Here is a 26,034-nt window from a genome sequence, read left to right as displayed (position 1 = left end):
CAGCAAGCTCAGTCTGTTTGGCTTTCTCTCCCCCACCTTCACGTCATCATTCATGCCTGAAATGCCCTTCCTGCCCTCTCTTCCCAAAACCAGGCCCTACCCTCTCCAAAGCAGATTTTTTCATGAGACTCACTTCCTCTCTTAAGCCTGCTTGACTCAACCTTCCCAGTTTCAAGATTGCTAATCACTAAAAAATATTTCATGCCTGTTACAGCCTTCACCCACCCCTTTCTCCTCCCTCAGTGACTATGATGTAAGACGCTTCCTGGCAAATCTGCACCTGTGATCATCTGTGCTCCCGGGTATCTGGCTGTACATGTGAGTGTACGTAGAGCAGAAAGAAAGGGCAGGTGGTGACCAACAAAAAAAGTGGTTGATGCTCAGGTGGGACGGCTGGATCAGATCAGACAGAGGTCCCATTTGGCCATGGGTGGGTGGGCATGTGACTGCATGTGGCCCTTAGCAAGTTGCTTAACCTTTCTGAGCCTCAATTCCCTTGTATATTTGTCACAAAGATCAGAAATAATATCATCATTATTATTATTACTTTTATTGAGACTTTACTATTCTAAGCACTTTACATAGATCCTTTTATTTAATCTTCACTTCATCCCTTACAGGTAGGTAGTATTATTTTTTCTATGTTACCGTTGAGGAAACTCAACACAGAGGTTAAGCACCTTACCCCAGGTCACGAAGCTAAGAAGTGGCAAAGCCAGGATCTGCACCCAGGCAGCCGGGCTCCAGAGTCCATGTTTGTAAGTACTCTGCTTCCTGCCTTCCATGTGTAATTCTGTGTGTGCGCAAAGCTCCTGACACAGTGCCCGGCACAAAGGTAACCAATCAGTGGTGTCACGCTTTTCTCACTGGGACTGCAGGTACACAAGGCCAAGAATAGTGTTTCTTTTCCTCTGTAACTCGGCACAGGGCCTAGGAAAGGACAGCACACAGAGTGGGCACTTTACACACATTTCCAGGTTCCAGGAAAGGAGTGGAAGAACTATAAAGCATTTAAAGCCATACTTTCTTACACGATTGTGAGTTATAAACACACACATACCACATGACACATGCTTCTCGCAAATACATCACACACACTCACACATACACATTCACTGGCCACCTGGAACCCCATGAAGTCTCCCCAGGAAACCTTCCTGAGCTGGTCCAGGCCACACGATCTCTCCCATCCCTGAATGCCAACAGCACTCACTATTAGGCCCAGCCAAGCCAGTCCTCACTACGTAGTGTTTTGGTCATTCATTCAAATAACTACCCAATAAGTACTAAGAACCAGGGCCAGGTATTAGAGAGGAAAGATCAGAAAAGTGTTGCTTCTGTCCTAAAGGAACTTTGAATCTGATAGGAGATGCTGGCATACCAACCAAGACTTACGGCAGGCCGAGGGAAGTAAACACTATTTTTTGACAGCACATTTGAAGTTCTTTTAAATCAGACTGGGACATTTCGGAAAACTTCCTGGAGGTGACACTTGAGATAAATCTTAAAGATGAGCAAGAGTTACCCTGGCAGAGGAGGCATGTGGAGGAAGGAGAGTCGAGAAGAGGGAACAGGTTAACACGTTTGGGAAACTGCAGGTCGTTGATGAAGAGTTCTTAACAGGGACAGGCAGGACGTGAGGCCAGAGGGGTAGGCAGGGCCCAGGTGCCAAAGGCTTGATGTGCTAACCTGAGAGATTAAAGACCGTCCTGCAAAGCCGTCAGGAGCCATGCCAGGCTTTTCGCAGAGATGGGACATGATCGAATCTGCATTTTAGAAAGACTGTTCCAGCAGTACAGAGGATAAACTGATAACAGAAGGCACAGGGTGGAGATGGGGGAACATTGAAAATACTCTCAACAATCTGGGGAAGAAATGAGCTTCAATTCTTAGTGCAGTGGGAATGGAGATGGTATTCAGGAGGTATTAAGGAAAAGTGGGGAGCGAATAGTGCCATTCACTACAGCAGGGAAAAAAAGACCAAAGTTTAGACAGGATGGAGGGGAGACAATGATACCTTTTGACTTTTGGAGTTCAAGGTGTCTCTGGGACAACCAGGTGACATCTAATAGACTTTCGAATGTGCATGCATATATATATACAACATATATATATATAAATGTGTGTGTATATATTTTTTCATTATTAAAGCTTGCAAGGCATCTGGGCTGTGCTATGAGTTTGAGTGTCATCAGCTTGCAGGCAGTAACTAAAACCATGAGCGTGGATGAAGTCACCCAGAGACAGTGTAGGCCAGAAGATGTGTGGACCCGAGACAGAGCTCTGGGGTTGAAGGCGTGGATTTGTGAACGTTTTACCAGGAACGGCATTTGAAATGAAAAGGGGGTGAGGAAAAGACCCTGGAGATCACCGACATTTAGGGGAAGAGAAGATGAAGAGACGAGAAAAGAAGGGCAACGGTGCAGGAGGAGAAGCCGGGACAGGGTGTCAAGTCGAAGGAAGTCGGTAGCATCAAACGCCCCAGAGGTCAAGGAAGATAAGGACAAGAAGCTCCATCCGTTAGATTTTAGGAGGTGGCCAGTGCGGCCAGAGCGAGGTCAGCGGAGGGGTGTGGGCGTGTTTTTCCGGCTGTTGCAGAAACCTCTTCAACTGACTTGCTCTTTGAACAAACAGAACTAGAACCGCAGCCCGCGCCGCTTCGACGCGCGCGCGCATGCGCACTCGTACACAGCAGAGGGCCAGCAGGGACTTGGCGTTTCCCGACAGCGCGCCGAGACCCCGCGCACGCGCCTCCGGAGCCCGCCTACTCCGCCGCGGGCCCCTCTCCAGGCCTGCAGAGGGCGCTGCGCCTCGGAGAGCCGGGGCGTGGCGCCGCTCTAGCCAGCGCCCGGGCTCGGTGGCGGGCGCCGCAGCTCCGCGTGCCCCACGCCTCCTCCTAGCGCAGGTGGGTCCGCCCGCGGGGGGCGGGAGTGCCTGGGAGCCGCGGGCGGGAAGGTAGCGGCAGCGTCCGGGTGCGGAGTCGTCCCCATCGTCCAAGTGCCCCGGCTCGGGTCCGGCCCCGACAGATCGGCCTGTGGGCAAGGCAGCACGGGTACAAGTCCCAGTTCGGGTGGAAGCCTCCTCCTGGATGTGTAGTGCCTGTCCCGGGATCCCAGTAAACCCCGGGGGGATCTCCGCCCTGGCTCTCGTGCGGCTTCCGGGGGACAGCTGGAGGCGGGGCTACTGGGGGCGGGGCTCCCATGATTGACACCTTTCTCCCCAGGTTTCAAGGGCTACCACTGGACCCCTTCCCTGTCCTGAACCCTGAGCCGGCACCATGGTGAGAACTCTGAGCCCAGCCCCTCACCTTCGCATGCCCATGCCCTCGCCCCGCTTGGCCTTGCCTCGGTTGCCCTATCTAAACCTGGGACGCCGCGGTGGGGGGTACGGTGGCTCTGCCCCTGCAGGGCAGCCCCCACCCTTCCAACTCGCCCATCCGTTTAGCACGGGCGCCTGAAGGTGAAGACATCGGAAGAGCAGGCGGAGGCAAAAAGGCTAGAGCGGGAGCAGAAGCTGAAGCTATACCAGTCAGCCACCCAGACTGTCTTCCAGAAGGTGGGGCCTCAAAGGTAGCCCCCTCCCCAGGTTGCCGCCTTAGTATAGCAGAGAAGCCGAGAGCTGGGCCTCAGAGTCAGACTTGGATCTGTACCAGGGTTCTGTCACTTACTAGCTGTATGACCTTTGGGCAAGTTACTGAATCTCTCTGAGCCTCAGTCTGCTCCTTTGTAAATTGGGGCTAATAATTGCACTTACTGTGTAAGGCTGTTGCGGAAATTAAATGAGAGAATGCATGTAAACCCATAAAGCACTTTGCACAGTACCTATCATATAGTATGGGATTCACAGAATATTTGGTAGTTTTGTTTGTGTTATTTAGCTCTACATAGAAGGATGTTATGACCTCTGACCCTGCTACCCATCTTCTCAGCGCCAGGCTGGTGAGCTGGATGAGTCAGTGCTGGAACTAACAAGCCAGATTCTGGGAGCCAACCCTGACTTTGCTACCCTCTGGAATTGTCGACGAGAGGTGCTCCAGCAGCTGGAGGCCCAGAAGTGCGTAGGGGTCAGGGCCCCAGGAAGGCAGCCCTGGCCCTGCCCCTGCCCTGTCTGGGTTCAAGGGTGGAGGAGAAATGGGGCAGCCAGGGGCATGGGCAGAGGGCAGTGGAGGGCTGCGTGCAGAAAGTCAAGGGCGAGCTGAGGTTGGGTGTTGCAGGGCCCTGACCCCCAATCCCCTCTGGATGCAGGTCCCCAGAGGAGTTGGCTGCCCTGGTGAAGGCAGAACTGGGCTTCCTGGAGAGCTGCCTGAGGGTGAACCCCAAGTCCTATGGTACCTGGCACCACCGCTGCTGGCTGCTGGGCCGCCTGCCAGAGCCCAACTGGGCCCGGGAGCTGGAGTTGTGTGCCCGCTTCCTCGAGGTCGATGAGCGGAACTGTACGTGTCTGAAGATTCTGTTCCCACAACCCTCACCTGCCCCACGTCAGTGAGGCCCTGAGTGGGGAGGGATGGCCGGGATAGGCACACTAAACTGATGGCAAAAGGGATGATGGAGCCAAACGCATCCTCCAGGGAGTGCATAGAGGTGTTTCTAGGGGCCTCCTAAGGGAACTCTAGGGGTACCAACCAGGCTCCTCTTGCCCTCCTTCTAAGATGTGCTTTCACCACCCCCACCCCTCCACACCCCCAGTTCACTGCTGGGACTACCGGCGTTTTGTGGCTGCACAGGCAGCTGTGCCCCCTGCTGAGGAGCTAGCCTTCACCGACAGCCTCATCACCCGAAACTTCTCTAACTACTCCTCCTGGCATTACCGCTCCTGCCTCTTGCCTCAGCTGCACCCCCAGCCAGACTTTGGGCCACAGGGTCGCCTCCCTGAGGATGTGCTGCTCAAAGGTAAGCAGAGTCAGGCAGTGCTGGAGATGATTCTGCAGCCCACCCTTGCAGCCCTGATGCCTAGCCCGGTTCCTGAACCTGTGCCTCTTGGGTTTGTTGAGCACCTACTTCATGTCTGGTGCTGGGGGTGTATACGATTCAGCCTCTGGCTGCAGGGAGCTCAAGTGTCCAAGGGGAAAGATAAAACTGATGTATGCAGCCCCTGTGCAAGGCCGGCGTATACTTGAGCCCAAGAACTGGAGGTGCTTCAAGGACAGGGTGGGATGTCCTGACCACAGCCCCGTGCTGCCTTGGCCCCTGCAGAACTGGAGCTGGTGCAGAACGCCTTCTTCACTGACCCCAATGATCAGAGTGCCTGGTTCTACCACCGCTGGCTCCTGGGACGAGGTGAGCAATTGGGGAGGAGGCTGGGTGTTTAGGACTTGGAAGGAATGGAAGACTATTTAAGGAGACCTGAGGTTGTGTCTTCCCCCAGCTGACCCCCAGGATGCCCTGCGCTGCCTGCACGTGAGCCGGGACGAGGCTTGTCTGACTGTCTCCTTCTCTCGGCCCCTCCTAGTGAGTCCTGCAGCTTTTGCCGGAGAGCATCGTGGATTGTGGGCCTGGGGCTGTTGGGGCTGATGGGTCTCTCTTTGTCCCCTGTGCCAGGTGGGCTCCGGGACCTTGCTGCTCATGGTTGATGAGTCACCCCTGGCTGTGGAGTGGAGGACCCCAGATGGCAGGAACCGGCCCAGCCATGTCTGGGTATCCTAGGATTGGTGGGGCAAAGTTGGCGGCCTGGGCAGGGCTGGGGTGGGACAGTCAGAAAAGTGGTGAGGTCCGGGGTGTTTCCTTGACCCTGTGCTCCCAGCTCTGTGACCTGCCCGCTGCCTCCCTCAACGACCAGCTACCCCAGCATACATTTCGTGTCATTTGGACAGCAGGCGATGCTCAGAAGGAGTGTGTGCTTTTCAAAGGTGATGCAACCTGCAGCCTGCACCTCTTACAGCAGCCCCCATCTCTTTCCTCCTCTCATGGGTGTCCCCTCCTACCACCGACTCTTTCTCTCAGGCCGCCAGGAGACCTGGTGCCGGGACTCAGCCACAGATCAGCAGCTCTTCAGGTGATGAGAGGGAAGCACACGGACAAGGAGAAGTGCTCTGGACTCTGGGCATCAGGCAGCTGGGGTGGGAGGCTGGGGGCTTGGGCAGACTGTCTCAGCTGGACACCAGGGATAACTGGTACTCCAGGGCTGTGAGCATCATCCCCTCCCCCCACCCCCACCCACCCGCAGGTGTGAGCTGTCGGTGGAGAAGTCCACGGTGCTACAGTCCGAGCTTGAATCCTGTAAGGAGCTGCAGGAACTGGAACCTGAGAATAAATGTGAGGCTCCATTCTCTGAGCTCCTGTCCCCCTCAGAAGGCCCCTTTCCAGGGTGGTCCCTTGGGGAGAGCACAAGGGGTCTGAAGAGATAGGACAGAGGAGGATCCAGGAGAGACTGTCCTTTCCCCTGCCCTGTCCCCAGGGTGCCTGCTCACTATCATCCTGCTGATGCGGGCGCTGGACCCCCTACTCTATGAAAAGGAGACGCTGCAGTACTTCCAGACCCTCAAGGCAAGTGGGGCCTGCGGGAACAGGCAAGGGGGAGGCCCAGTGCGCAGGAGGAAGGCAGCTACTATGCATTCCTTGCCACCTTGTCCCCGCCAGGCCGTGGACCCGATGCGGGTGGCATACCTGGACGACCTGCGCAGCAAGTTCCTGCTGGAGAACAGCGTGCTCAAGATGGAGTACGCCGAGGTGCGCGTGCTACACCTGGGGCACAAGGTATGGGCTGCCCGTGCACCTTCCCTGGCCCTCAGCTCGCTGCCCTCCCTGCGTCCTCAGGACCTGGCCGGCTTGCATACCCACTGTCCAGGCTCCAGCTGAGGCACCTCTCTCTGGCTGCACCAGCCCCTGGCTTTGCCTTCAGTCTCGGGGGCCCGTGTGGACATTCCTTCCTCTGCCCATTCCCATGTTTCTCTCCCTGGAGCAGGCCCCAATACCTAAAGCCTGAATATTTCCAGAGATTTCTGACAAACTTTCCAGACTCTGATTTTCCTCTATTTGTAGTCCTTCCCAGTCAGTCTTCCCAACACGTTTTATCACGTCGTGGCAACCCGCCTCTGCCCCCACCAAACTGATCCCCCAGACTTGCCAGGCCCGCTTCTGCCAGTATCCGCGTTTACCCAGCACCCTCCTCAATCCCCTGTCCCTGCCCCCACTCCATCCACTCCACTGCCCACCCCACCCCCAGCACGCACATCTGTCCCCTGTCCTTGACGTGGAGCACGCACTGCTGTGGGTTGTAAGGTAAGCTTCCCACCTGCTCCATCGTCTCCTCAGCTGGGAACCCCAAGGGCCTGTGTGGGGCACAGAGGGCAAGTGCCTGATGGACGATGGCCGAGGACCCTCCCCTGGTCTCCTTGGGTGTCTCATCCCCCTTCCGCAGGATCTGACAGTGCTCTGCCATCTGGAACAGCTGCTCTTGGTCACTCACCTTGACCTGTCGCACAATCGTCTCCGAGCCCTGCCCCCAGCCCTCGCCGCGCTGCGCTGCCTTGAGGTACAACCCTCACTCCTCTCTCATTCTCCTGGGTGGTCCTTTTCCCGTTCCTCCACCTCAGAAATCTGCCTACCCTACAAAGAGATGTCCCGGTCCTCCCAGCCCCTGCAGATGACCCTGCCTTCCCCCCTCCGTCACCCCACCTGACCCCAGGAGCCCTTCCACGCAGTGTAAGCTGATCACCCTGGGCTCCCCGGCTGCTTATCCCAGTCCCAGGCTGACAGCTGCCTGCCCTGCCTTGTCTTCCCTGCCGTTCCTGCTCCCCAGGTGCTGCAGGCCAACGATAACGCCATAGAGTCCCTGGACGGTGTCACTAACCTGCCCCGGCTGCAGGAGCTCTCACTGTGCAACAACCGTATCCTTCCTTCTGGGCATCTCTTAGACAGCGGGTAGGGTGAGGTGCCACACTGGGAGGGGACAGACAGCAAGCAGAGTGGGTCCCCCCCCGGGGGAGTGGGAGCAGGGCTCTGGCACTCTAGGCTAAGGAGAGGGGATAGCCTGGGGCTGGACGGGCCATCCTTGACTTGCACTCGTGGAGTTTTGCAGGGTGGAAGTGGCTCCTCAAGCCAGAGTTCACAAATGGGCAGCCTGCAGATATTCCTGGGTACCACGTAGTATTTTAAAAATCAAGAAGTTAAATATTTTAGAAACCTACAATTCTGATTCCTCTTAAAAATTGGAAGTTGAAAGCAGCCTTTGGGCTGCATTTCCACTCGCCAGGCTGTGGTCATCGCCGAGTTGTGGATGCCTCTTTAGCCGGGGCTAGCTTTTCTCTTGGCCATAGTCTCCACCCCACCTTCTTGTACCACACCCAGCCTGCCTCCTGTGCTTCCTGCCTGAGCCCTGTGGGCAGGGGTTTGCAGTCCCTGCCCAGAGCCTTACTCCCTCCAGGGGAGCATGCAAGATGCCCATCAACCAGGCCACCAGGCAGCAGTCCCTGCTCTTGAGCGAAGACAGTGCTGGATGCACAGGAGCGGACAGATCTGGGGGAACCTGCCAAGCTTTCCTTGACTCTCCTGCCCAAGGCCTCCAGCAGCCTCCAGCGCTCCAGCCTCTTGCCTCCTGCCCCAGGCTGGTCCTCCTCAATCTGCAGGGCAATCCCCTGGGCCAAGCAGTGGGCATCTCAGAGCACCTGGCCCAGCTGCTGCCTTCGGTTAGCAGCATCCTCACCTAAGAGACCCAACCCCACCCTTGCCCTTTAACTTATTGGGATGGAATAAAGGATGGGGAAGCCCCCTCAGGCTGCTGCTGCGGCTTCCACCACCACTGTTACTCCTGCCACCTATTTTGGAAAAGAACGGGAGAGGGTTAGGGTGGGTCGGCTCACCTCTCCACTTCCATTTTATGCTGAGTCCTGCTGTTCCCTGTCATGGAGAACCAAAGCCTCAGTGTTTGGGGCAGAATCTGAGTTTACCTCTTGTTTTGGGCTGGGGACGGGTCCAGGTTCCAGGCTGGGATCAAGTTTGGGTTCAGGTTCTGGTTGGGGCTGGGCTACAAGGCAGCTGTAAGGCTCTCCCATGACCCCTGCCCCTGTCAGATGCCCTCTCTGCCCAGAAGCCCTGGCTCTCATCCACTGCAGCTGAGAAGGCTGTTCCCAGAAGGGGTGGGTCAGGGGGCCCCTGCTCCACCCTCTTAGAACATTGAATAGCATTCTCCCATTAAAGAGCCTTTGAAAATACTTGATCCCATTTGATCCTCACAAGCTCTCAGGGATGCAATGATTAGGCTCATTGTTCTGATGAGGAAACTGCTGCTGGGATGCGTCCAGTGTTGCTGAGCTCAAGTGCTGGAGCCGAAGCTGTCTTGACACCTGGGTCTGGCATTCCAGACTCGCTTTCTTGCCTCTGTATTGATATGGAATAATTGAGCAGAGCCTGGCCTCAGCTCCCTGAGGCACTGAGCCCGGAGTCTGCTCCCGTGGTCTCCCCCCTGCCCCCACGAACACGTGAGCGAGCGTGCACACACCAAGTCCTGACTTTGAAAGCCCTAAGGCACTGGAGCCTCCCGGAGGGGGAAAGGGGAGCGGCTCTGGGGTTAGGGCACTGAGTCAAACCTGGCTGGGTGGGGAAAGAGGAAGATTGATTGAAACAAGAGGGAGAGAGTGTGACAAGGCATTTTTCTAGTTTTCTGGGAATCGACCTGGACCCATGTGCTCACACACGTCCGGATCCTCAGGGCCCTCCTCCTTTCTGTATCCATAGTGATACACAAACAGCCCCTCAGTGGAGCCCTCTGGCTGACCAGCCTCACACCTGCCTGGAATTTTGATCTCTGCTAGCGTGTCCTCTGAGAGTGTTGGAGGTGGGGGCAGACCCCTTGCCAGATCTGGGGCTGGGAGCTGGACAGGAGAAGGTCAATGTGGGTGTGGAGGGCTCCCTGCCAGGTCCTGGAGCCTCTGTCCCCAGTCCCCAAGGCCCCTCCCTGCCTGATGCATCACTGGACTCAGCCTCTGCTCAAATCAGCTTCCTTGTGTCTTCTTGCCAACCCCGTTTTTCACTGTCTTCTGTTCAGTGGCCCATGGGCAGAGCTGGGATACCAGTGGGATGGAGGAAAGAGACCCCAAGAACAGGGCCCCAGCCCTCCCAAAGAACTCCCAGAAGAGCCTCCCTGAAGATGCCCAGCTCCTCCTTGCATTGGGGCGCTCTCGGTGGCATCCCTGGTGTTTCTCCCAGTGCCAGGGTGGAGCCGGGATGCGCACAGGAACCAGGAGCTAGTTGGTCAGGATTCCCAGGAAGAATTCCAGGTTGGAGAATCCTGGACTCCAGCTGCCCAGCTGCTCCTCTCAGTGAGAGAAGGGGTACTCTGCAGGCTGGGGAGGGGGCCTCAGTTCCCACCCGAGCCTCGGAGCAAAGCCTCAGCCTCCTCAAAGTCCCCAGGCCGCGAGAACAAACAAGAGCTTTCTCCTACTCTGCCCCCCAATTTAAACTTGGAGGGACACTGGAAGCTGGGGGCAGCTCACTCATGCCAGGGGCTGTGGAGCAGCTGGAGGAAGAACGAGGAAGGACAGATGGGCGGGGGGTCAGAGGATCCGGTAGAGCCGGCAGGTCAGGGGCTGGCTGGTGGAGCCAGTCTGAGGGCCCGGCTGCTGATGTCACCAGTCTGCAGCTTGGGATCTGGGGACCTCCCTGGGCAGGATCAGGCCCAGGCCCAGGCCCATGGGATGGTTTCAGGGGCTGAGCCCCGCTCGGGCTGCATGGGTGGCTGACAGCAAGACTCCATGAAAGCAGAGGCAGGCAGCCTGAGCTTGGGAACAGAGGGGCTGCTGGATAGGGGTGTGGTGGAAAGGGCTCGCTGCCCCACTGCCCTCGGGTCGGCTCCGCCCAGGAGGAGGGGCTCCTTATGCCCCAGCCCGGCAGGAATCAGCCTGATGTGGGGTCCCTCAGACGGGGCAGTCTCACCAAGGCCCTCCACTTTCACTCAGCTTCAGCCCTGACAGACCCAGCCCCCGCCCCCTCCCGAGCCCCGGCCCCACCCTGCATCCTCAGGTTTCCACGATTTCTGGGTTCCTCGAAAGGGGAAAGAGTGCAGCCAAGCCTCGTTTCCTGCCCCTAATCTCGCCTATCTCGGAAGACAGCCCCCAGAGGCCAGGCCTCCACCCCCCGATGAGGGATGGAGCAACCACGCTTCCCCTTCTCCCCAGCAGCTTGGCCCCGCCCTCCCCCCCCCCCCCCATAAACCACTTACCGGCCCGCCCCACACCTTCCACTCGCGCGGCAGCGTCCTGTCCGTCCGCCCCGTCCCGTCAGTCCCGACCTGTTCCACCCCGGCCGCAGGACTCAGCGCTGCCGTTGCCAACACCGCCGCCAGGTGAGGGCCTCCGACGGGCACCGCGGTGCTGAGCCCCGGCGACGGCGATGCCGTCTGGGGGCCACGCGGAGGTCGGGCCCCTGCAGGTGGGGTGCGGGCCAGCCCGAGCCTGTCGCCCCCGCTAGGCTGCCCCCGACGCCCGCCCAGAGACCTGCGGCCCTCCGTCTCTCCCGGCAGCTCCGTGATGGCGTTTGACCCAACGTGGGGAATGCCAAGGACCCCAAGCCCGGCATGTCACCCGCCTATCTTTCGCAAAGAGCCTTGGGTGGGGTATTTGTGCGAAGAAATGGGTCCTAGAGGCGTCAGCCCTTGGACCTCTAGACTGAAGAGCCGGCAGATGGAGGAAGCAAGCCAGGGGATGGTCTGCACCGCTAGGTTTTTGAGGCTGTGACAAGTGCCTACGCTATTCCTGGGACGGGTCCTTGAGCAGGTTTCTGTCTTGGGCGTCTGGTTTGGTGGATGTCTCTGTGGGACTGAGAGGGGGAATACCTTCTCTACGGTGCTGGAAGTTTCTCTAGGTGATTCTGAAAGGAGTCTCTGGGGAAGGTCTCTGGATGGGTCTGGGGGAGTCTCTGGGTCAACATCAGATCATCTCCATCGTCTGGCTGGGACTGAATCAGCTCTCTGGATGGAGGGTCTCCCGGTGGGCTGGCTGGGGCATCCTGGGTACAGGAGGTCTGAGCGGAAGATCAGAGCCTCCCCTGCCTCTTCCACGTAGGCATGACGGATGGTCCTCGTTCAGACGTGGGCCGCTGGGGCGGGAACGCTTGGCAGCCCCCCACCACGCCTTCTCCGGAGCCGGAGCCAGAGCCAGAACCAGACAGTCGTTCTCGCCGAGGAGGCCGTTCCTTTTGGGCTCGCTGCTGTGGCTGCTGCTCCTGCCGGAATGATGACGACTGGGGGCGTGAGCCCTATAGAGACCGAGGGTCTGGCTCCAGAGGTCGAGGATCCCGTTCTGGAGGTCGAAGACCTGACTCCCGGGGCTCTGACTCCCGCCAGCCTGGCTCCCGGGGCAGCGGTGTGAACGCAGCTGGCGATGGCACCATCCGAGGTGAGGCTGACCTGTCCACCTTAGCTAAGAGCTGGAAGGCCTTAACTGAGCCTGGGACTCATCCTGGCATCTCTGGGGGCCTGGGAGGCTAATGTTGGGGGCCTGGACGCCCCGTGGGGCTTCACTGACCCAGAGCTGTGGCCTTGCAGAGGGCATGCTGGTGGTGACCGGCGTGGATCTGCTGAGTTCACGCTCGGACCAGAACCGCCGAGAGCACCACACGGATGAGTTCGAGTATGATGAGCTGATTGTGCGCCGCGGGCAGCCCTTCCACATGGTCCTCCTCCTGTCTCGTCCCTATGAGTCCTCCGATCATATCGCCCTGGAGCTGCTCATCGGTCAGTGGGACCTGAGTGGGAAGGGTGAAGGCCCTAGACTGGCGGGGGGCCTGGCTAGCAGGGCCCCCTAGTCCTAATATTAGGATCAGAGGGCGTCTTTAGGCTCCTCCTCCACCCCACTCTTCACCTCTGCCAGATAAGCAGGTGCAAGTATGTGAGTGTGTCTCTAGGGATGTGTCTCAGGGAAGGTCTTGGCGTCCCCATTTTCCTAAGCTCACCCTCTTCAAGCCTCCAGGAGCTTCTGTCCAAAAACACTCTCTCTTGTGTCTCGATCTTGTGTCAGCATCTCCTTCAGTGTTGCTGCCTCTGTGCATCTTTCCTTCTGGGTCTGCTCTCCTTCCCCCGGGTGTGGCTGGCTCTCTCTGTGCTCTCGGTCCAACTCTGTCTCTCTGTATCTCCATCCCCATGACCCAGGGCAGGTGCCTCCCTCACCCCTCACCACGTTGCATGGTGGCCATGGACTGCCCAGGCTGGTGATTATGCTGCTGCTGGGGGCGGGTGACTCCTCGTACCCCTTGATTAGGGCCTAGCCTCATCCAACCCAGCCTCTAATTTCCCAGATACCCCCACCACCTCCACCAGGGATGCCCTGGGCTCTGGAAGCTGCAGCCCCGGGGAACAAGCAGGGCTGGCCTTCAGGATCTGAACTGCCCTTTCATGTGGGGTGGGGGCATCTGGACCCAGCCAGGCGGAATAGTCAGGCAGGCCAAGGGTGACCTACCCATTTCTGAGTTCAGTGTCGGGGGAACAGGTTTGGGATGTTGGACTTGGGCTTTGCCCTGACATGTGGGCAAACATCGGGTGGGGACAGAGCTACTCTCAGAGAGACTGTCACAGACTAAGGCGATGGCCCAATTCAGGGACATACACACACCGGCTCACACATTCTGGGTGGGGCTGGGAGAAGTCCAAGTCCCCATCCCCCCTCCTCAGGGAGGCCTCACCAGCTAATTGCCACTTCCCCCACCTCAGGAAACAACCCCGAGGTGGGCAAGGGCACCCACGTGATCATCCCAGTGGGCAAGGGGGGCAGTGGCGGCTGGAAGGCCCAGGTGACCAAGGCCAATGGGCAGAATCTGAACCTACGGGTCCACACTTCCCCCAACGCCATCATCGGCAAGTTTCAATTCACGGTCCGCACGCGCACAGAGGCTGGGGAGTTCCAGTTGCCCTTTGACCCCCACAACGAGATCTACATCCTCTTCAATCCCTGGTGCCCAGGTGAGCCAGCTGGAGTCAGGTCATGGGGAGGGCAGGTCAGGGCTTCCTTTCCTAGGATCCTGCTAGGTGCCTGGGTGCCTGGCCCTAGGAGAAGCCAGCCTCCCATTGTCCAGGTGATGGGACCTAGGTCCAGGGCAGAAAGATGACCCACCCAAGGTCACACAGCCTCACCTCCCCTGGTAAAGGGCTTTGGGTACACCCACCTTCTTCCTACCATCTGTCATGCAATGGCCCTTCCCAGGAGCATCCTGTCAGGCTAGAGGCAGCGTCCCCTCTCTTCCTCTGCGGACATGAGTCCTGCAGAATTGGCCCAGGGGCAGGTGGGGCTAGGACAGGGCTGGAGGGAACTAGACATGTGTGTTCTGGGGAAACAGAGGACATCGTGTACGTGGACCATGAGGACTGGCGGCAGGAATACGTGCTTAATGAGTCTGGGAGAATTTACTATGGGACCGAAGCACAGATTGGCGAGAGGACCTGGAACTACGGCCAGGTATGGGTGCCCAAGGCCGCATGCACTCAGGGGAGCTAGAGGCCAGCGGAGGGTAGTGGGAGAGCCGGTGCTGGCCTGGGGGTCGAGCTGGGCCACAGTGGGCCGTGGTCATCTGTGCCTTCCCTCCTTCCAGTTTGACCACGGGGTGCTGGATGCCTGCCTGTACATCCTGGACCGGCGGGGCATGCCCTATGGAGGCCGTGGGGACCCGGTCAATGTCTCCCGGGTCATCTCTGCCATGGTGAGCACCCTCATGTCTCTGAGCCCCCTCGTGTCTCTGAGCCCTACTCTCTGTCTGCCTGCTGCCTCCCCTGTACGCTTCTCCTGCCCTTTGTGATTCCTTCAGGACCCCAGCCCTGTCCCTTCCCTTGCAGAGGGTATTGTGGGGAGGGGTCTCACTTCTCTTCCCTGCATTGCCTGCCCCCACCCCTCCCTTCCTGGCTCCTGTCCCAGTTCTTGTGGAATGTAGGGCCAAACCCAAACTTGGCACACCCAGGATTCACATTCCTGTGTCAGACCAGGGATGGGGGGGGGGGGGGGGCGGGCAGATCTGGGAGGGGTGGGCAGGGCTCAGGCTGCCTGCAAGATCCTGAGGCATTGGGGTGAGGGGCTGGGCTGGGGAACCACACGGCCTCTCCTCCAACTCCCCCCCACCCCATCCTGTCCTGGACAGGTGAACTCCTTGGATGACAATGGGGTCCTGATTGGGAACTGGTCTGGCGATTACTCCCGAGGCACCAACCCATCAGCATGGGTGGGCAGCGTGGAGATCCTACTCAGCTACCTCCGCACTGGCTATTCTGTCCCCTATGGCCAGTGCTGGGTCTTCGCCGGTGTGACCACCACAGGTAGTAGAGGGATGGGGAGAGGAGGAGGGAGGGAAGCCATGCTCCACCTTCACGAGTGAGCTGGGCCCAGCTGTGGCTACAGTGCAGGGGCAGGCCGGGGTGGATGGTAGGCTGGCCTTAATTACCATTAATTAGTGTTAATAACCGAGAGAGGCCTAGGGGAGAGGAAGGAGGAGGGACAAGCAAGGACAAGGCCAAGCAGGTGGACTGGCTTCCCCTAACCCCCAGCGTTCCCTGGCCCGAAGGCCTCCTGGCCCTGGTGACCCCTGACCCAGCTTGGCAACCCCAGTGCCCTTGTGCCCCTGCTGTTCCTGACTAGACACCTCACCTGGCCCCAACCCTGCCCTGTCCCCGGGCCCTGAACCCCAACCCTGGTTCCTCTGCAGTGCTGCGCTGCCTGGGCCTGGCCACCCGGACCGTCACCAACTTCAACTCAGCGCACGACACAGACACGTCCCTCACCATGGACATCTACTTTGACGAGAACATGAAGCCGCTCGAGCACCTGAACCATGATTCCGTCTGGTGAGGCTTGGGCCAGGGATGGACTGCCGTCCTTGCCGAGGATCGGTGACCTGAGGCCTGGGGGCCGAGGGGGTGCTGGGGAGGCCTGGAGGGACTGCTCAGACCCAGCCCTCCCTCCCGTCCATCCAGGAACTTCCACGTGTGGAACGACTGTTGGATGAAGAGGCCGGACCTGCCCTCAGGCTTCGATGGGTGGCAGGTTGTGGATGCCACACCCCAGGAGACCAGCAGTGGTGAGGCGGGGCCCCGCCTGGCTCCTGTACCCCACTTTGGCTCCTCCCAGCTCCCCAGCCTGAGTCACAAACCCCAGAGCATCAGTGCTGGGCTGGGCCTCAGAGCCAGCTCCTTTAACATCACGCTTCTTTCAGCTGGCTTATATATTTCCACCTTCCTATGTAACTGTTTATTTGCCTAAATTTTATTTATTTATAATTACTCAGATGGTTAATTACTCAGATGGTTCAAAAGTCACAAGATTCAAGAGACTTCAGTGAGAGGTTTCCCATCCCCACCAAATCCACTCTTCTCACTTGCTTTTTTTACTTAAAGGTCCTGGAGATAATTAATTGAAGGGCCTTCTTATTTACGTATTTTTTAAAGTTAGAAAAGAAAGTCGTTATTATAAGTGCTACATGCTGGGAAGAAAAAAAAAAGTATGGAATTGAATAACATAAATTGTAAAAGTTCCCTATGCTCTCTGAAGAGGTTTTTGTTTGGTTTTAAGTGAATTTCTGGGTCCCACCCCAGACCTGATACATCAGACAGTAGAGGGATGGAGTCTAGGAATCTCTATTTTTGAAAGTTCCCCTGGTGATGCTGAAGATCAGCTGGGTCTGAGACCCACTCCAAGCCCTCGTGGGACACGTGGGAAGTGGTGGCACAGAGAGGGGCAGTGACTTTCTCTAGGACACAGAGCACTAGATCAGCAGCAGAGCAAACCCAGTCCCTGGTTTTCTCCCTTTCTGACCCAAATTCTCGCTTTCGTCATGTCCTCTCCTGTCTGTTCCATTGCTCACTGTGAATTATATATACAGTATAGAAAAAATCAGGGTTCAGGTAGGTTTGAAGAAGAAAACAGCCCCGATAACCCAGCCCTCAGAGATAGTCACGGATGACATAACCTCTAGTCTCTTTTCTGTGTCCCCATACACGTTTCTGCAAAAATTAGACCTGTCATACACTTTGTTCTCAAGCCGGTGTCGTGTCCCCGTCCACCCTCCAGCCCCGGGCAGTGGGGCCTGCTTCCTTCTGGCCTCTTCCTTCCTCCCCCAGGTCCAATAGCCCATGCTGAGACTACGTTCCTCCTCTGGTCTCTGGCCAGACCCCTCCCTCTCAATCGTCTTCCCCCTGAGTTGTGCAACCCAGTGAGGCCTGCGATGCTGGAACAGCCCGGCCCAGGACCCTGGGAGATCTGAGTTCCCGCTCCCAATGGGGAAGTGGTGGGTGGGCGACAGGTGGGGGCTCTGGGGCCAGCCAGCCCTGGGCTTGATTCCAGCTTGATCACTTCTTAGATATGTCATCTCGAGCAAGTTCCTTGCACCTTTGGGCTCTGCTGTTTTTGTGTGTCATGTGGGGATAACATGTACCATGTAGGGTGATTGGGAGAATTGCATGGGATCCTCATGTATTAGAGAGACCAGCAGCATGCCTGGAATAGTCCCCACTCAGTAAATCTTAGCTCCTTCCATTCTCTCTGTATCGCACTGTCCTGTGAGATCCTGAGATCTGCTTTGCCTCGCTGAGCCTCAGTTTCCCCATCTTTAAAGGGGGCCATAGTGTTAGGTGTTTTCTAAGATTCTTTCCTGTTGGATGGTTCTCCCTTCATGTTCCATGTCCTCTCTTGCCAAGCCTCCTCCCCATCAGGCCATCTCCTCTAGAAAAACCTCCTGAGCACAAGGAGGACAGACTCTATATCCCACCAGCGCCATCCCCACCTCCCCACAGAGAGGACACAGCAGGCTGTAGAGCTGGAGGTTTGTTCTGGATTTTTCTGGAACGGTGGCTGCAGTGTCACTGCTCTCCCAGCCAGCAAGCAGAGCCACAAGAGGGCTCTGGGTTTGATTCAATGTAGGAGGGGAGGGTCCTGACCTCTGGGGGTCACAGATAGGCAATATCCAACCTCAGCCAGTGGAGGAAGAGTATACGACGACTTAGTGATCAAGGCAGGCGTGTCCAGGCCCCACGCACCCCCTGCTGCCTGAGGCCAAAGGAGACTGTGCTCTTCTTTGTTTTCCTTCCCCGGGTTGGACCAGGTGGCGCTGACCCTGAGGCAGGGGGCACTGGGCCTGGGTGGGTGGGCCTCTCCCCAGCATCTGAGGGTCCCTTTCGGTCTCCTCGGACCTCTCACCTCCGTCCTGCCCTCACTCCCCCAGGCATCTTCTGCTGTGGCCCCTGCTCCGTGGAGTCCATCAAGAACGGCCTGGTGTACATGAAGTACGACACGCCCTTCATTTTTGCTGAGGTGAGGCCTGTGCTCCGGGGACCAGAGCTCTGGCGTCCATCCTGGGTTCTCTGGTCCTGACTTCACCGCTGACTGACTAGCTGTGTGATCTTGGGCAAGTCGTTCTTTCTACGAGTCTTAGTTTCCTCAACTGTAAAAAAGAATATGTAATAATGGCTGCCGTGCTTCCTATACTCAGGATCAAAAGAAATAATGGGTATGAAACTGCTTAATAAGTCATAAAGCCAGTGAATGGGCATAAGGGATTACTGTCATTAATGCCCTAATGTGCTGCAAGGAGCCTCCCAGACCGGCTTCTTCCCTGCTCCCTGGTCTTGTCTGGCTCAGCTTGGAAAGTCGCCCAGTTTGGCTCTGCCAGGAGGCTCCCAACCTTTGGATCTAGCCCTCCCTGCCACTCCAGGATTGGGGAAGGCAGCTGGGAATCAGGCCTGCCCTCAGGCCCTCTGGCTCGCTCGTTCCTGGGTTACACCCCCCACAAACCCTCAACAGGTGAACAGTGACAAGGTTTACTGGCAGCGGCAGGACGATGGCAGCTTCAAGATTGTGTACGTGGAGGAGAAGGCCATTGGCACACTCATCATCACGAAAGCCATTGGCTCCAGCATGCGGGAGGACGTCACCCACATCTATAAGCACCCAGAAGGTACTATTCCCCCTAACCTGGCCGGCTCCGGCCCATGCCACGTGTTCCTGCTGAGCACTTGCTCACCCTGCAGTAGCTGTAACTTCACCCTTGACCTTCAACCCCCCAGGCTCAGAAGCAGAGCGGAAGGCAGTGGAGACAGCAGCAGCCCACGGCAGCAAACCCAACGTCTATGCCAACCGGGACACAGCTGAGGACGTGGCCATGCAGGTGGAGGCACAGGACGCAGTGATGGGGCAGGACCTGACCGTCTCCGTGGTGCTGACCAATCGCGGCAGCAGCCGCCGCACCGTGAAGCTGCACCTCTACCTCTCAGTTACCTTCTACACTGGTGTCACCGGGTCCGTGTTCAAGGAGAGCAAGAAGGAAGTGGTGCTGCAGCCAGGGGCCTGTAAGTGCTCCTTCCTGGGCCCTGTTCCCTGGATGGCTGGGCACCTGGGGGCTGTGGACACGGAGACCCTGGGAGGTCAGTCTGGGGAAAGCAGGCCTTGGTGACGCCGTGCTCTTCTCCCCAGCGGACCGTGTGGCCATGCCTGTGGCCTACACAGAATATAAACCCCACCTCGTGGACCAGGGGGCCATGCTGCTCAACGTCTCTGGCCACGTCAAGGAGAGTGGGCAGGTGCTGGCCAAGCAGCATACCTTCCGTCTGCGCACCCCAGACCTCTCCCTCTCAGTGAGTGCGGCTTGCTGGGCGTGAGGGCTTGCCAGGGGCTGAGGGAGATCGGAGGGGAAAGAGAGAGGCCACTAAGCCAGGAGCCATTCCAGGAGGAGAAGTTCAGGGCCTGGCTCTGAGCTCTTGGGCCTCAGGCTCCTCATCTGTAAAATGAGATCATATCCCCAATTCTGTGGTACCTTCACGTGGGGAGTGGGTTGGAGTTTCCTCTCTGGCTTTTGGGGAGCCTTCTCTCAGGGACAGAAATGTGGGACTCGGGGAGGTTTTGACTCCCGAGGAAGGAGTTTTCTCTCTCTGGTGGAGTGTGCGACATGCCACACAATGTGTTTGGCGGGGGTCTCTGATGTGGGGGTGGGCCCCTCTTTTTCTCAGCTGCTGGGAGCAGCCGTGGTTGGCCAGGAGTGCGAAGTGCAGATTGTCTTCAAGAACCCCCTGCCTGTCACCCTCACCAACGTCGTCTTCCGGCTTGAGGGCTCTGGGCTACAGAGACCCAAGATCCTCAACGTGGGGTGAGTCTGGCCTCTCGGCCTGTCCCTGCCGCTGCCCCTGCTGCCTCCCAGGCTGCCCTGGGGCCCGGCTTCACTTCCTTTCTTTGTCAGGATGGGTGCGGTCTGTCAGGCCCAACCAAGCAGCTAGGGGCCAGCCAGCAGTAGCTTTTGACTCAGTTCAGTCCAAGGAGCATTTCAGGAGACCTGCTGTGGGCCTCGCCCTGCCTCCTGTCTCATTAGGGAGCTAAAACTTCCCGAGGGAATCATCAGCACCTCCTCACAAACATGGCTCAGCTCTCAGGAGTTGACCAGCCACTTTCAGGAATATTATCTCATTTGGAAACCACAGAAACCCTTTAAAGGACATTAGAGATCATCCTATGGTTAAAAGCAAAGCTTTGGGATCCTAAAGGCTTGGGTTCGAGTCCCAGCTCCATCACTCACTGCCCTTGGGCAAGTGACTTATCTCCTGTAAGCCTCAGTTTTGTCACCTGGAAAGTGGGGATCACCTGGGGCCCTGGCTCTGAGGGTCGTGGTGAGAATCAGATGAGAGGATGCATGGAAAGTATGTAGCTGGTGTGTGGCACAAAGTCAGGGCTCTGGGGGTAGCGGCCAACCACACTTTACAGATGGCGAGGCTGTGGCCACATCTCACGGGGGCTCATGGCTCATAAGGGGCAGACTCCACTCTTCCTGCCGTGGCACACACCACACATGTGCTCTCAAGCTTGTTGACTGGTTTGTGCCATGAGAGCCGAGCAGCAGTTCCAGAGCACAGGGCCCCTTGCCCCAGGCCCTCACCCAGCCTGCCTGGGCATGATCCTGGGCTAAGTGAGGCTGTGTACCCAATGAGGGCACACACAGTGCTTGTGTTCCTGGCCTGTGCTGTCATCTCTGACACAGACCCGCATATGCTGCCCTGTCTCTTCCCAAGAATGACACAGAGGGAAAGCAGAGAAGGCTAGAGGCTGCACTTTAAGATCAGCTTTCTGGGGACAAGGGGAGGCATTTTCCTCTTTCGACAAAGGCCCGCGTGGAGGGTCTGGGTGGGGGAGGCAGAGGGTCCTGGCCCAGCTGCCCACCCTTCCCCCTCACAGTAGGCTCTGCCTGGTCGTGGCTGCCCCTTCTGTCAACAGGCCAAAGCTGAAAGGGTTGCTCTCCTGATCTTTGCCTCAGCCTGGCCCCTGGATGCAGTGACATGTCTCAGAGGAGTGCTTTCCAGGTGCTGCCCTATAAGGGTCTCTGGCAGCATAGAGAGGGGAGCTTGGGACTCCCAGATAGCTCACCCTGCAGGCAACTCTCACCTGCAGATGCTGGAGGAAGGTTTCCCTGTTCTGAGGGTCCCCCAGAGCTGGACGCCCTTGGCAGCCTCGCCAGACCTTTGATTCTTGCCCCCACCTGGGAGTAAGGAGAGGACCACTGAGCTGAGCACCAGACACCTGGCTCTCTCTTCAGCTGTGGGGCTTTTGTGAGTCTCCTCCCATTTAAAGGCCCCAGTCTTCTTCCCACCAGTAAGTGAGAGGGTTGGATGACGGTTTTTCAAGGCAGGACCTTCTTGGACATTCTGTGCCTCCTCTGCTGCTATGAGCCCAAGCCAGGGCCTTCAGGACAATTGAGAGCCCCAAGGGGGAAATCCCTGAGCTGTGGGTTGGGATATATTAGATTCCAAGATGGGCGTTACTTAGCTCTCATTTGCACATCAAAGGCTGTGGTATGGAACCCCATTATAGCATAAGGTGTGCCACCCAGTGTGGCGACTGGCCACTTAATAAACATTCCAGAACTTACTCCTCCAGACGGCTGTTGTCACCACCAAAGCAGTCACCAGCAGAGGCTGGAAGTCTGTTCCAAACGCTTCTCGGGGATTTTCCCCAGAGCCTGAATCATATCCTCTAGAATGTCCCTTGGGTGGCCTCCTTGGGGGGGTGGTTTTGACTTTGGGGAACCAGCCTAAAGTCATTTAGAGCTAATTCTAATTAATAAGTTAGGCTAACAAGGTGGGCAGTAATGCCCTTTTCAATCAGAAATGAAGTTTGGCTGTAGAGGAGGGCCAAGGAGTTTTTAAAAATGTTTCGAGCGCTGGCAGCGTGGTTGAACAGTGTATAATTGAAGGTCAGTGCTAATTTGGATGTCTAAATTCCGACATCCGTGTCAGGGAGTTGGTTTCATTATCTGTGCTCAGCTACAGGCATATTGTAGCATTCACAGCTAATGAGCTCAGCCTGAACTCGCAAACGGGTGTGGCAAAGGTCTCGCCTGACACCAGGACAGGGGCAGGGAGCGAGCTTGATGTCCCCAGCTGGAACCTGGAAAGCAATTTCTCTTGGAAGTAATGATAAATAAAGGCTAGGTTCTGAAATAGTACAGTCCAATTATAGTAGGGGTTAAATAGACCTGAGAAGGCTGGTCTGAGCCTAAACAACTTTAACTTTGTATCTATGGAAAAGTGGGCACAAATTAAAAACACAAATTTGTAACCAACCAAAGTAGAGACTACCGGTCAAGTTATAGACTTAATTTCTAGTTGTATGTTATGATGGGAAGTCTGGAAATTAAGTCTATAACTTAACAGCTAGGCTATATCTATCTCTCTGCCCACTCCCCCCCCCCCCCCCCGCCACGCCCATGGAGCTTGGAGGCACCTTCAACACCAGCTGATTCCACCTCCTCATTTGACATTCACTTCCGTTTTACAGACCCAAAAGTGAGGATCAGAGACATTCAGTAACTTCTCCTAAACCACACAGCTAACAGTGATAAACGAAGCAGGACAGAGCAGTCCAGGGAAGCCCCTTGGAAGCAGGTCCAAACGAAATGTTTTGCCCCAAGGAGAGCTCATCCTTGAAGTTGGGGTGCTGGCTTATTCCCTTGTAGGACTGGAGGCATCTGCACAGGGTCTGGCTCCAGAGACGGTCCCCAGGGCAGGCTTGGGTTGAGTAGGGGCCGGAGGTAAAGGTTTAGGCGGGTGCAGGAAAGGACAGAAGCTAACAGGCATGAGCAGATGCGGTGTAAACGCAATCCTGTTCGGTGTCTAAGGTGCGCGTTCAGATTGCCGGAGGAGCTCAGAGAAGGGCGAGATTCATTTTCCTGATGGCAGGGGGTGCTCAAGGGAGCCCTCCCTGAGGAGGTGGTGCGAGCTGGGCCTGGAGAAAGCCCAGGGGCACGGCATGAAAAGGGAGGTGAGTTGAGGGAAGGGAAGGAGCTCGGGGCTGGGGGGCAGGAGGAATAATAATGAGGCGGGGCCAGCAGGTGGGCTGAGTCACAGTGAGCCTGTGTGTCGGGTTAGGGAACTGAGATCTCATCCCGTAAGAACCAAGGAAGCCAAGCCCTTGACGGGTTCAGTTCACCTCCCAGTGGTTAGAGACTAGAATGGAAAAACGAGACGGGGAGGCCAGGAGGCCAGTTAGACAGCTGGTGAAACTGTGATTCCCAGAGAGCTGGTCTGGGAATAGATTTTCAGAGGTCCATGAAGAAGGGAGAAAATGAAGACGCTGTAGTGTGTGTGTAGGGGTGTGTGTGTGTGTGCACGCATGCGTGTGCCTCTCACTCTCTCAATCGCACACACACACACATGCACACGAGAGTGTGTGTCAACTTAAAGATGCCAGTTGTCTATTCTTGGGAAAGACTTTCCTTTTTTTCTGAGATAACATCCTTCTAACGTCTTGGGGTATTAAAATGCTCTTTCTTCTTTGGAAAGACGATCATGGCAGAAGATAATTAATTTCCTTCCACTTTCTTGGCAAAACTGAAAGTATTTGGCAATACTGTGTCGAACCCCAAAGTCTCGTTTCGAAGTTTCCTTGGTCTTGGAAACCCCAGGCGGGATGGGGATGGTCTGGTGAGGCAGGAGCCTCATTGACAGAGAGGGGGAGGCGGGGACAGTCTGTCCAGGTGTTTGTGGGAGCGGGGAGGGAGGAGTCCCGGATGACGCGGAGATTTCCAGCTCAGGCAGCTGGGTGGGTGGCCGCTGATCTGGCTGTGTGGAGGCGGCTGTGGGGGTCAGGCTTTGTCCTGGTCATGGGCGTGGAGATTCCAGCTGAGCCAAGAAATGTCTTAAGGGCCCCACCTTCTGCTCCTGCCTTCCTGGCTGCCCCGTCAGTTCTTACTCCCCACTCCACCCCCAGTCACCCCAGGCCCATGACCCTGTCTCTGCCCACAGGGACATTGGGGGCAATGAGACTGTGACGCTGCGCCAGACGTTCGTGCCTGTGCGACCAGGTCCCCGCCAGCTCATCGCCAGCTTGGACAGTCCACAGCTCTCCCAGGTGCATGGTGTCATCCAGGTGGACGTTGCCCCAGCCCCCGGGGGCGGGAGCTTCTTCTCAGATGCTAGAGGCAACAGTCGCTCAGGAGAGACCATCCCGATGGCTTCTCGAGGTGGGGCTTAGCCCTGGGCCAGGAGCAGTGGGACTGGAGTCGGATGAGCAAGGACACTGCCTCAAGACAGGGGCCCCACACAGAGCGGCTCCCCAGGGGCTCGGGTGGAGAGGCCTGGGCCCCTGGGGAGGGAGCCCATCTTCACTTGCACTGGGTGGCACAGATGCTAGTAATCTGTTTTTTAATGAAGCTGCTGTTCTCTCTATTGATCAGTCCATGCCAGCCCGACGAGTGTGGACCCATGGTCTGTCCCAGGGATGCGTGGGCATTTCTGGCTGCCCTGTTCAGAGAAGCATGGCTGGCAGGGCAGCAAGGGTGCCAGCTCAGCAGCTCTTGAGACAGGGCCTGCTTAGCATGAGGACAGCCTCCAGTGCTTGCCTGACCAGTCTCCTCCCACCCTAGGGGGCTTCTGCTGACCAAAGCCCTTTTGAAACCCCCTGGGTTGGGGTGGGACTGCCCCCCTTCCACGGTACCCACTGTGGGAAAGAAGGACCTAAATTCCTTTTGTAGGCACATGTTTGAGATAGAAATAGGCTGGAGGACTTGCTGAGCAGCAAAGGCCACTTTCCAATATTTGTTTTCAAATATCCTTGTCTAAGAATTTTTACAAAAGTAACACATGTTCAATGTTGAATAGTAAGAAAATAGAGAAAATTGTAAAGAAGAAAATAGCAATGAGCCTCACCCACCACTATGTACAGAAAATAACCATTAACATTGTGTTCAGATGCTGCTTTCCCCCCCACGTAACCTTGGTGAGCATTTCCCCATGACATTAAATATTCTTTGAAAACATCATGTGTAAGACTGGATGATAGTCTCGGCTTCCGGGCCGCCCTCCTGGTCCTCCTGAGTCTCTGACTGCCTTCTCAGTCTTCTTGGCTGGCGCCTCTGCCTCTGCTCAGCCTCGGGCCGTTGGAGTGACTCAGGCCTCCTCTCCAGGCTCTCTCTCATCCAGCTTCACTCTGCCCAGGTGAGCTCTGCCAGTCCCGTGGTTTTAAGGATCACTGGCTCCCCAAATTGTATGTTTTCCTTGAACCTCAAACTTGTATATTTACTGCCTTCTCAACGTCTCTGCTAGATGTCTCACAGACACCCCAAGTGTGACATGTCCAAGATCAAACTCCTGACCTGCCTCCGGCACACCCTCCTGCAGCCCCCTCCATATCAGTAAATGGCAACTCCATCTTTCTGGTTTCTTGGGCCCCAAATCCTGGTGTCTCCCTTGACTCCTTTCTTTCTCTCACATCCCCCATCCAATCTGTCAGCACATCTCAGTGGTTCTATCTCCCGTCCATTTGTGTCCAGAATCTGACCCCTCCTCATCACCCACAGCTGCCACCCTGCCAGAGCTGCCTTCATCTCTCACCTGGATTGCTGGACCCGCTTCCTAGCCATTTCCCCACCTCCGCTCTTGCCCTCTGATACTCTGCTCTTTATGTAGCAGCCGGAATGAACAGGTGACCCCATCGGTTCAATCCTTTGCTCAAAAACCTTCTACTGGCTTCCCCCAAAACCAGAGGCCTTACAGTGCTCTGTGACTCCACCCTCACCTCCCCTCCCCACTCCCCGGGCCTGGTCCATTCCAGGTCGCTGGCCCTACTTTCCTGGACAGAGCCAGGCACACACCTGT

At 56.8% G+C, this 26,034-nt stretch overlaps 2 protein-coding genes across 5 annotated transcripts; both read left to right on the top strand.

Annotated features, from left to right (window-relative positions):
• The first annotated feature begins 270 nt into the window (after positions 1-270).
• RABGGTA (Rab geranylgeranyltransferase subunit alpha) lies at positions 271-8,742 on the top strand. 3 transcript variants are annotated; one of them, XM_005603250.4, is made up of 19 exons: positions 271-318; positions 621-758; positions 2,152-2,905; positions 3,224-3,280; positions 3,445-3,555; positions 3,929-4,053; positions 4,245-4,432; positions 4,686-4,889; positions 5,193-5,276; positions 5,365-5,447; positions 5,538-5,633; positions 5,740-5,845; positions 5,940-5,991; positions 6,163-6,251; positions 6,394-6,482; positions 6,576-6,692; positions 7,357-7,470; positions 7,738-7,825; positions 8,496-8,742. In XM_005603250.4, exons 4-19 carry the CDS (start codon positions 3,278-3,280, stop codon positions 8,642-8,644), a joined length of 1,698 nt encoding a protein of 565 aa, XP_005603307.1. In that variant the 5' UTR covers positions 271-318; positions 621-758; positions 2,152-2,905; positions 3,224-3,277; the 3' UTR covers positions 8,645-8,742. The 3 variants fall into 3 exon arrangements, 2 of the variants coding, with proteins under 2 accessions (XP_005603307.1, XP_005603308.1); XR_011440693.1 differs by lacking the exons at positions 271-318; positions 621-758 and having other exon boundaries at positions 2,844-3,052; positions 7,251-7,470; XM_005603251.4 differs by lacking the exons at positions 271-318; positions 621-758 and having other exon boundaries at positions 2,844-3,052.
• A 2,428-nt stretch (positions 8,743-11,170) lies between these two features.
• Positions 11,171-25,199, top strand: TGM1 (transglutaminase 1). Of its 2 annotated transcripts, none has more exons than XM_070273450.1 (15): positions 11,171-11,707; positions 11,996-12,328; positions 12,478-12,666; positions 13,639-13,887; positions 14,262-14,380; positions 14,514-14,621; positions 15,054-15,228; positions 15,615-15,753; positions 15,883-15,986; positions 18,126-18,214; positions 18,704-18,857; positions 18,967-19,248; positions 19,373-19,533; positions 19,906-20,042; positions 24,184-25,199. In XM_070273450.1, the coding sequence occupies exons 2-15, from the start codon at positions 11,998-12,000 to the stop codon at positions 24,410-24,412; spliced, it is 2,466 nt and encodes an 821-aa protein (XP_070129551.1). In that variant the 5' UTR covers positions 11,171-11,707; positions 11,996-11,997; the 3' UTR covers positions 24,413-25,199. The 2 variants fall into 2 exon arrangements, with proteins under 2 accessions (XP_070129551.1, XP_001489215.1); XM_001489165.5 differs by having other exon boundaries at positions 11,220-11,277.
• The last annotated feature ends 835 nt before the right edge of the window (positions 25,200-26,034 follow it).

This window comes from Equus caballus, chromosome 1, assembly GCF_041296265.1.
Source record: "Equus caballus isolate H_3958 breed thoroughbred chromosome 1, TB-T2T, whole genome shotgun sequence".
NCBI lineage: Eukaryota > Metazoa > Chordata > Mammalia > Perissodactyla > Equidae > Equus > Equus caballus.
Note: the sequence above shows the minus strand (reverse complement) of the source record. Positions and strands in the feature narration are given on the sequence as shown.